Source organism: Myotis lucifugus, unplaced genomic scaffold (genome assembly GCF_000147115.1).
Source record: "Myotis lucifugus unplaced genomic scaffold, Myoluc2.0 scaffold_20, whole genome shotgun sequence".
Lineage (NCBI taxonomy): Eukaryota > Metazoa > Chordata > Mammalia > Chiroptera > Vespertilionidae > Myotis > Myotis lucifugus.
This window is the reverse complement of record NW_005871068.1, coordinates 618521-629736: the sequence shown is the minus strand read 5'-3', so window position 1 is coordinate 629736 and position 11216 is coordinate 618521. Positions and strand designations below refer to the sequence as shown.

Sequence of the window (11216 nt, the reverse complement as noted above, 5' to 3'; positions counted from 1 at the left end):
AGTTTTTTTTGATATATAAAAGTCACATAATCCAAATCTATCAAATAATCCTGTTTCTGCCATTAGTTTTTATGCTTGTCTTCCTTATTCTGTGTTCATATGAAACAGAAACCTGTTTTTTTATTTTCAAGATCTTTTATGATTTCGTGTTTTTAATTTTAATTCATTCAATTTTAATTTATTTTTGTGTACACTTTTTTTAATTTTTAATAAAATATATATTTTATTGATTTTTTACAGAGAGGAAGAGAGAGGGATAGAAAGTTAGAAACATCGATGGGAGAGAAACATCAACCAGCTGTCTCCTGCACACCCCCTACTGGGGATGTGCCTGCAACCAAGGTACATGCCCTTGACCGGAATCGAACCTGGGACCTTTCAGTCCGCAGGCCGATGTTCTATCCACTGAGCCAAACCAGTTAGGGCAGGAATTTCACTTTTAAGTCCCCTTTAGTAACTGAGGAGGAGGTTCAAACCATGCTGCATGGACAGCTTTCTAAATTCATTAGTAATTCCAAGTGTCTAAATGGCCTCCACGGCACAAAAAACTGGATTATCATGTCTCGATAGCGAGCACCATTAACTGTTATTGCCTGAGCAGCAGCATTTCGGTCATGGAAAATTTCAACAAAAGGGAGCGTATGTGCCAGCAAAGCCCTGGAGGCCATTTACCCAATATGGTATTCCATACATAACCCTATACTGTATACTTTATGAATCAATAAAATACTTACAATTTTTAATTATAAACCTGTGTTTTCTATCAAAATTACTTCTTGAGTGAATTTTGGGACACCCTTTATTTATATAGGTCATATAATCGAATTACATCTTATTGGTCATGTCACATAACAATGTGGAGTCTGACTGGTTAATTTTTGGCATCAGAAATACTTATGTACAAGTATAGGCACCTGATTTTTTAAAAAATTACTTTGGAGCTAAAGGGTAGGTAATTGTTATTTTATTTTGGTAAATCGATCAAAATTATACTTACATTTTTTGCCAAATTGACAAAAATATATATTTTTTGGTGTGCCGCAGAATTTTAGTAATCATTGATGTGTGCCATGAGATGAAAAAGGTTGAAAATCGCTGCAATAGGACATTAGTTCTTTCTCTTTCTTATTTTATAGATGTAACGATGAGATAAGGTAAGGATCTGAGCATGTGATTATACCAACAGATGGTAGGTCTTATTTGCTAAGCAAGAGTACGCAACTGCCCATCTGTCTTGGCCGTGATCAAACAGGGTATTAGATGTACCAGAATACCAATCTCTCAACAACAGAGTGCCAATTTTGGGGGAATTAATACTGAACCAGACTGTAGGGAATTATAAGGTAAACAGAAAGTATGTTCTCCAAGCTACCAGAGCTCATATCAAAGTCAGGAGATATGCACGGCGGACTATAGAGGGCAGTTGACTTCTTGCTTGTTCCAAAGCATGACTCTAAGCTCTATGAATAAAATGAGAAGCAAAAAGAAGAAATTATTTCTTCTTTTCACAACATTTTGCCATTCTACTCCGAGCAGGCAGAAAGGACAATGGTCATATTTTCTCCAAATCTGCTTCTTTCTCTACTATTCTCTTCTTGGCAAACAGTAACTAATTGAATAGCCCGAGAGTTATCCTAAACTCTTCCTTCTTCAGCCTCACATTCAATTAACGGCCAAGGCCTGAGAACTCCACTCCAGAAGATACCTTGAATCTACCCCCTTCATTCTACTTAACACTAATTTAGTTTAGATCTTTATCACTTCTAACATGAATTATTCCAACTGTCCTCTTAAATGGTTTCCCCATCTTACCTACTTTGGTTCATTTTGCATAGACCTGTTATCTATAGGTAAAATCAAAACTTCTTAGAATGGCCCTTCCTAACCCAGATCCTACCTATATCTCCCATCTTATCTCCTGTACCATACACCTTCCGCCATATACCTCCTAGACATAGGTCAAAGTTACTTTATAGCTACTTGAAGAATTATTCGTCTTTTTTTTTTAAAGTATATTTTATTGATTTTTTACAGAGAAGAAGGGAGAGGAATAGAGAGTTAGAAACATCGATGAGAGAGAAACATCGATCAGCTGCCTCCTGCACGCCCCCCAGTGGGGATGTGCCCGCAACCAAGGTACATGCCCTTGATTGGAATCGAACCTGGGACCCTTGAGTCCACAGGCCGACGCTCTATCCACTGAGCCAAACCGGTTCGGCATATTGGTCTTTCTTAAGGGAGTAGAGCATGATGGCTCTGAGGTCAGTGGTGGATGAGTGATGGACCCCCTCTCCATTTCCTAGCTGTGACCACAGGCAAGTTACTTAACATCTCTGTGCCTTGGTTTTCTCATCTGTGAAACTTATCCCCAGATTGTTACAAGAATAAAATAAAATGGGCACAAAAACCTCACACAGGAAGCACTGTATATTAACTAGGTTTTATTATTACTATTATTTCCTTCACCTTTCCATGTTATACAGTTTCCTCTGTTACTGGGATGCTCAATTGCCATCTTCCTTTCCCAGGCTATGTGGATTCTCTTCACCCTTCTCTACTCTTTCCCCAGTGGCAGGCCCACCTCTGCACGCCTTCTGTCCCTATAGCACCTTATGCTCTGTCCAACTGTAGCACAATCATAGCAGCTCTTCCTGTAAACTAAAACCTCCATGACTGCTAGGATTGGATTTTGTTCCCTGTATAAGCAGGACTCAACATAGGCTCAACAGGCAGAATACATGCATTAAATGTTTGCTGAAGAAACAAGTCATCTCATTCAAGGCCTCATCTGGAAAATTAACCTCTTTTAACCTCTAAGAAAGAGCTATTACCATAGGAGAGATTCTTTTCTTTTAATATATTTTTATTGATTTCAGAGAGGGAGAGGGAGAGGGAGAGGGAGAGAGAGACAGAAACATCAATGATGAGAGAGAATAACTGATCGACTGCCTCCTGCACACCCCCCAATGGGGATCAAGCCTGCAACCCGGGCATATGCCCTTGACAGGAATTGAACCCGAGATCCTCCAGTCCACAGGTCAATGCACTGTCCACTGAGCCAAACTGGCTAGGGCGTAGGAGAGATTCTTTTTTTTTTTTTTTTTTTTAAATATATTTTATTGATTTTTTTACAGAGAGGAAGGGAGAGAGATAGAGAGTTAGAAACATCGATGAGAGAGAAACATCGATCAGCTGCCTCCTGCACATCTCCTACTGGGGATGTGCCCACAACCCAGGTACATGCCCTTGACCGGAATCGAACCTGGGACCTTTCAGTCCGCAGGCCGACGCTCTATCCACTGAGCCAAACCGGTTTCGGCAGATTCTTTATCATTCACTATAAATGACTTCTAAATTTTCCCATAGTGACTCAGCCTATAGAAGCCACAAAGACATGAGTTTTAAAAAAAATCTTAACAACTCTTAAACAGTCTATCTATCTATCTATCTATCTATCTATCTATCTATCAATCAATCAAAGCCTAAGTGACCGTCACAACCGAACAGATGACCAAACGACTGAGTAGCAGGCTGCATGGGGCGACTAGGTTGGCAGGGGGGTTAGTGAGGGCCGACCAAAAGACTGAGCAGCAGGCTGTGTGGGGTGACCAGGCCAGCAGGGGGGGGGCAGTTGGGGGCAACCAGGCTGGTGGGGGCGGGGGGAAGTTGGGGGCAACCAGTCTGGCAGGGGTGGGGGCAGTAAGAGGCAACCAGGTCAGTGGGGGAGGCAGTTAGGGGTGACCAGGCTGGCGGGGGTGGGAGGGCAGTTGGGGGCGACCCGGCTGGCAGTGGGGGCAGTTGGGGGTGACCAGGCCAGCAGTGGGGGCAGTTAGGGGCGATCAGGTAGGCAGGCAGGTGAGCAGTTAGGAGCCAGTGGTCCCGGATTGTGAGAGGGATGTCCGACTGCCATTCCCCGAGGGGTCCTGGATTAGAGAGAGTGCAGGCTGGGCTGAGGGGACCCCACCCCCTGTGCTCAAATTTCATGCACCGGGCCTCTAGTTCCATTAATAAGAATATGATTAAAAACATAACATTCATGATTCATAGAAATGAAAAATGTAATTAAAAATTTTGAAATAAAAGTTAGCCAATGGAAAATCACCTTTCTAAACTCTAGAGACAGGAATTAATAAGGTATATAGGTTTACACAAGTGCTTTAAAATGAGAATTATTATAGAGATCTTAAATCACCAAGCTTATTCTTTTATAGTAACAATCATTTAACATCTCAAGACAACACATATTAAATCAACGTGTAATGTTGACAGTCTTAATGATGGCCCATTTGTTCTGTTAACACTATCACTGCTGCTACTACATATTGCAGCAATTCTTTGCTATAATCTTACTAATATTTTTGTTTAGGGAGATAATTTGAGAAATCATGCGACTTTTATTTTCGTATTTATATTACAGATAGGAGTTATGCTATCCAAAAGAAATATCTTATATCTATGTTTCAAAAGTTACTTAAAGCAAAAAGAAGGCACTTACCACAACTTGTAGCACTTGTTCGTTGTGAAGGGAGGAGGAGGAGGAAGAGGATGAAGAGGAAGAAGAGGATGAAGAGGAAGAAGAGGAGGAGGAGGAGGAAGAGGAAGAAGAGGAGGAAGAATAAGAAGTGGAGGAGTCAGCCATCATTTGTGCTAAAGTCTGCATCAACGTTTTCCCCAGGAGAAAAAAAGAGCTAAACATGGCAATTACACCAAACACCATTCCAAAATTGAACCTGTTAAGAGGAAAAAATTGCGTAAGTGTACAATTTTTCATAATTCATGGGCTAAAAAATTATTGACCAGGCACATTTCATAGCTTCAAAATGTGTAAAAAAATTTCAATACCCCTATCTCTTTTTTCTTATCTGAACTCCAAATCTGTAATTGAAGCACAGGCTCTAGTCTATTTAAGCTGTTCTAATAACTTACATTTCTCTCATAACTGAAGCGGCTGAATATTCTTTCCAATAAAAAGTTATATATATATATATATTTTTTTTTTAATTTCAAAGAGGAAGGAAGAGGGAGAGAGAGATAGGAACATCCATGATGAGAGAGAATCATTGAGTAGCTGCCTCCTGGCATGCTCCCCACTGGGGATCAAGCGTGCAACCTGGGCATGTGCCCTTGACCAGAACTGTCCTTTAGTTCGCAGGTTGACGCTTTATCCACTGAGCCAAACTGGCTAGGGCCCAATAAAAAGTTTTGTTTCCTTTCTTTTGCTCATTTACATAGCATTGTTTTGCTCTTGTTCTCATATAGTTATGAAAGTTCTTTTGGCATTATATAGACATCCATTTTTTTATTTACTGATTCTATTATTTGCATCTTATTTTAGCTATATTTTGTGATGAGCTTAAATACTAACATGGTAAAATTTAATGGTAGTTTTTTTTCCTATTGTTTTAATAATTAGAAGTTACCCTTATATCTATTACATTTTCTAACTTTTTGATAAGTTGTGTTTTTCAAGGAACTTGTCCATTTCATCTAAATGGTTAAATTTACAGGCATAGAATTGTTCAAAATAGTTTCATTTTTAAAAAATGTCTATAGGATCTGTACTAATGTTCCAATTTTCAATTCTGATTTAGTTACATGTGTGATATTTTTTTCTTGATCAGTCATGGTCGGGGGTTTATCAATTTCATTAATCTTTTCAAAGAACCAACTTTTGGTTTTACTGATTTTATCTTCTATACACTTTTTATTTCACTGATTTCTGCTCTTTTATATTTCCTGCTTTTTATTTTCTTTGCTTTGATTTGCCGGTGCATTTACTGCTTTTCGATGATCTATTTACATTTAGCACTACTCCATTTGGAGCTAAATTTTTAACAAAAAGCAATTTAGACAAAGGTCCCCTAACTCCCATATTAGAAATTCTCTCAATTACAAAACCTGTCTGTCTCTAGGGTATCCCAGAGATTATCGTAAACCCTTTAACCATAAATGCTATAAATTCCATGATTTTTAAATGTTTTTTTAAACTAAAGGAGTATGCTTGGCATTGCAAGGGGGGCTCCAGGACCCCCAACACTGCAAATCTGGCTAGCCATTTTTGCACGTGGTTTGTCCATATGCCTTACTGGTTGTTAAATAGTTTTAAAATCCTTCTCCTGGAGAAATATCACACAAAAAGTATAAGGGAAAACAAAAGACAGGAATAGGACCCATATTCCTAAGTGTGATGATGGGGGATAGAATTCTTCAGGATTATTTTCCTAATGAAAAAGGCTCCATAGGTTTTTTGCTTTTATACTAGTGTACAATGTACAGAATAAAGTGAATAAGTCTAAAGTGTACAGCTCACTGAATTTTTACATATGTGCATCCATGTATCTACCATCCAGATGAAGATATAGAACCTTGCCCTGGCTGGGTAGCCCACTTGCATGGAGCGGTGTTCCATGCACCAAAAGGTTGTGGGTTCAATTCCCAGTTGGGGCACATACATAGGTTGCAGGTTTAATCCCCAGTTGGGGCATATACAGGAGACAATCGATCGATATTTTTCTCTCACATCGATGTTTTTCTTTCTCTCACTCTAAATCTCTCCCTTCCTCTCTCTCTAAAATCAATAAAACCGTATCTGTGGGTGAGGATTAAAAAAAAAGAAAAATAAAGAAAATGAAGCATACCATTGGTAAAGCATCCTTGCTTTCCGCCGTCCCCAACTATAAAAGGCACGATTGAAAACAGCAGTTTGCCATCTTATGTGAAAAGGGGAGATGCTCAAGCCATTGTTTTCCAGCCAGTCTTCATAAGAATGCTTAAAATACACAGATGACTAAAAGAGAAAAAGTTCCACATCATTCAATTTTGAAGAACAATTTATAATGTTTAAGAAAATAAAAAATTACTATTTTCTATATAGGAAAGCTAGATACTGACTGCCCAAATGCTAGTAATTTTAAAGCTTTATGTTCATTCCTCAGTTAAAGTAAAGGCCTCACATTAGCTGGTTTGCTGAAGTTAGGGTCTGGCAAACTAGAGCCCATGAGCCAAATCTGGCCTACAGCCTGTTTGTGCACTGCCTATGAACTAAGGATGGTTTTTATCTTTAAGAGATTGTACAAAGACAACAACAAAAATAATAAGAATATGCAACACCCTGGGTGGCCCATAAAGCCTAAAATAGTATCTGACCCTTTACAGAAAAAGTTTGCTGACCTCTGCTTAGAACAGCATTGTCCAAATAGAAATATGTGAGCCACAAATGCCAGCCAAAATTAAGTTTGTGTAATTTTAAATTTCCTTGTAGCCAACATTTAAAAAGTTGTAATTAATTTAAATACATTTTCAACTCAAATCAATATAAAAAATAGTGTACTGGGTGACATCAGAGGAATGGTGGCATGAGAGATCCCTTTGGTCTTTCCCCTTGAAGTTTCAACAATTTCAACAAAGGGCTCCCTGCTCAACGCACAAACATGTCTGAGAAACCGCACACTGAAACATCTAAAGGTGGGCAAGTGGGAGCAAACTGGGAAGGCCGGAAGGGAAAAAGCTGAGACTAGCCACAGATGCAGCCCTGCAGCTGGGATCTCACAAAGGGGCTCAGCCTGGAGAGGGAAGGAATCAGGTTGTGGCCGGCACTCCCTTCCGCCGCGAAAAGCAAAGAGATTTAATGAGCATTCCTGCAGGTGTGGACAGTACAAGCTGCAGCTGAGCCCAGTGACCTGGGCAGGGACAAAGCACAGAGCTGTGCCCTCCGTTGTCTGGCAATCGGCATTCCAGACAGAGAAACAAAGCCACAGAGCCTGGCCACCTTCCCTTAACCTCCCAGAGCTCGCCTCCCTTTACCATTGGTGTTGGGTTGCAGAGCAAATTATATGCATACCCAAGAGCTGGTACTACAAAATCATTTTTTCCCTGACAGGCAAGCTGAGACTAATCCCAGGGTCCGGTGAAGGCGTGGGGGGAGGGGGGGTCAGGGGGCGTGGGAACAATGCAAAGGTCCACCGGTTGGCACTGACAAAAGGGCAAAGCAACAAAAGAGGTGGCCGGGTTCCCCCACATCACCCCACTGCCATGCACCGAGGCTACACTGCCAGCAGCGTATGGCTGCAGGGAACAGCACTGGGAGTAAATAAATGGATAAATTCCTAGAAATAGATAACTTTCCAAGACTGAATCATGAAGAATTAGGAAACTTAAACAGACCAGTCAACAGTGAGGAAATTGAAACAATTATAAAAAACCTCCCCAAAAATAATAGTCCAGGACCAGGTGGCTTTGTTTTGAATTCTACCAAACATTCAAAGATTTGACACCTATCCTTCTCAAACTCTTCCAAAAAATTGAAGAAGAGATGATACAGTGGGGCCTTGACTTACGAGTTTAATTCGTTCCGAGACCGAGCTTGTTAAGGAGCTCGGTAACTCAAATTACTCTGTCAACTCAATGCAAAAAATCGGCAGAGAGACAGCTGGTATCTCAAAAAACTCATTAGTCGGGACACTCCTAAGTCAAGGCCCCACTGTACTTCCTAACACATTTTATGAGGCCAACATAATCCTGATATCAAAACTTGGCAAGGATAACACAAAAATGGAAAACTACAAACCAACATCTCTGATAAATACAGATGCAAAAAATCCTAAACAAAATACTAGCAAATTGAATACAACAATACATAAAAATAACAAAACATCATGATCAAGTAGGGCTCATTCCAGGGCACAAGGATGGTTCAACATATGCAAATCAATCAATGTAATACATCACACTAACAAAGCAAAGGATAAAAATCACATGATCTTATCAATAGATGCAGGAAAAGCATTTGATAAGATACAGCATGGATTTATGACTAAAACACTCAATAAAATCAGTATGGAAAGAAAGTACCTCAACATAATAAAGACCATATAAAACAAACCCTCTGCTAATATACTCAATGGTGAAAAACTGAAAGCTTTTCCTCTAAAATCAGGAATAAGACAAGGATATCCACTCTCACTACTCTTATTCAACATAGTGCTGGAAGTCTAGCCAGAGCAATCAGGAAAGAGAAATAAAAAGCATCCAAGTTGGGAATGAAGACTTACAAGTGTTACTTTTTGCAGATGACATGATTTCATATGTAGAAAACCCTAAAGACTCCATCAAAAAAACTATTACAGCCCTACCTGCAGACTGAAGGGTTCCAGGTTCAAGTCCGGTCAAAGGCACATGCCTGGGTTGTAGGCTTGATCCCCAGTAGGGGGCGTCCAGGAGGCAGCCGATCAATGATTCTCATCATTGATGTTTTTATCTCTCTCTCCCTCTCCCTTCCTCTCTGAAATAAATAAAAATGTATTTTTTTTTAAAAAGAACAACTTCAAAACAAATAAAAACAAACTATTACAGCCCGGACAGCATGGCACAGTGGTTGAGCGTCGACCTATGAACCAAGAAGTCAAGGTTCGATTCCTAGTCAGGGCACATGCCCAAGTTGCAGGCTCCATTCCCAGTGTGGGGTGTGCAGGAGGCAGCCAATCAATGATTCTCTCTCATCATTGCTGATTCTATCTCTTTCTCCCTTTTCCTTCCTCTCTGAAATCAATGAAAGTATTTAAAAAACTATTACAAACAATAAGCAAATATAGTAACGTTATAGGATACAAAATCAATGTACAAAAATCCACTGCATTCCTATATACTAACAACGAAATTTCAGAAAAAGAAATGAGAAAAGATTCCTTTTGCAATTGCAACAGACTGAATAAAATACCTAGGAATAAATTTAACAAAGGATGTGAAGGAACTATATATTTAAAAATCACAATGCATTATTAAAGGAGATTGAAAAAGACACGATAAAATGAAATGATATTTCATGTTCATGGATTGGGAGAATCAACAGTTAAAATGAACATATTACCCAAAGCAATATATAGATTTAATGTAATCCACATCAAAATTCCAATGTCATTTTTTAAAGAAATAAAACAAAAAATAATCAGATTTGTATGGAACTACAAAAGACCTGGAATAGCGAAAGCAGTCCTGAGATAAAAGAACGAACCTGGCCGTAGCTGGTTTGGCTCAGTGGATAGAGGGTTGGCCTGTGGACTGAAGGGTTTGATTATGGTCAAGGGCACATGCACCGGTTGTGGGGGCTCGATCCCCAGTAGGGGGCATGCAGGAGGCAGCCAATCAATGAGTCTTTCTCGTTATTTTTTTTTAAATATACTTTATTGATTTTTTACAGAGAGGAAGGGAGAGAGATAGAGAGTTAGAAACATCGATGAGAGAGAAACATCGATCAGCTGCCTCCTGCACATCTCCTACTGGGGATGTGCCCGCAACCCAGGTACATGCCCTTGACCGGAATCGAACCTGGGACCTTTCAGTCCGCAGGCCGACGCTCTATCCACTGAGCCAAACCGGTTTCGGCCATCTTTCGCATTATTGATGTTTTTATCTCTCCCTTCCTATCTGAAATCAATAAAAATATAGCAAAAAAAACAAAACAAAACACACACACACACACACACACACACACACACACAGAACGAACCTGGAGGTATCACACTACCTGACTTCAAATTATACTTCGCAGCATAGATAATCAAAACAGTAACACAGACCAATGGAACAGAATTAAGAGCCCATAAATAAAACCACATATATATGGGCAAATAATTGTTTACATAGGAGCCAAAAATACACAATGAAAAGAAAGTCTCTTCAATAAATGGTGCTGGGAAAATTCAAAAGCCACATGCAAAAGAAAGAAACTAAAAGAAAGAAACTAGACTACAGCTTGTCTCCATGTACAAAAATAATTCAAAATGGATCTGAAACAATAAATTACACAGAAGAAAACATAGGTTCTAAACTCATGGACCTTGGTCTTGGAAAAGATTTTATGAGTTTGACCACCAAAGGCAAGGGAAGTAAAGGCAAAAATAAATGAATGGGACTATATAAAACTAAAAAGCTTCTGCACAGCAAAAGAAATAAAGAGGAAACCAACTGAGTGGGAGATAGTATTTGCAAACAGCAGCTCCGACAAGGGGTTAATATCCAAAATATACACAGAACTCATACAACTTAACACCAAACAAACAAACAAACAACACAATAAAAAAAAATGAGCCCAGCCCTAGCCAGCTTGGCTCAGTGGATAGAGCATCGGCCTGTAGACTGAAGGGTCGTGGGTATGATTCTGGTCAAGGGCATATGCCTGGGTTGCGGGCTTGATCCCCAGTAGGGGGCATGCAGGAGGC

General features: G+C 39.7%; 1 protein-coding gene across 3 annotated transcripts in view; it reads right to left on the bottom strand.

The window, feature by feature from the left end:
- The window catches only part of MBTPS2 (membrane bound transcription factor peptidase, site 2), a 101087-nt gene that overhangs the window by 85368 nt on the left and 4503 nt on the right, over positions 1–11216 (bottom strand). For all 3 annotated transcript variants that reach the window (XR_002828454.1, XR_002828455.1, XM_006085616.3), the window contains exons 2-3: positions 6639–6787; positions 4496–4730 (exon numbers count right to left, since the gene is read on the bottom strand). Coding sequence is in view for 1 of the 3 variants with exons in the window: in XM_006085616.3 (XP_006085678.2) it covers positions 4496–4730; positions 6639–6787 (384 nt within the window). In the remaining 2 variants the exon portion in view is untranslated. The remainder of the gene's footprint in view (positions 1–4495; positions 4731–6638; positions 6788–11216) is intronic.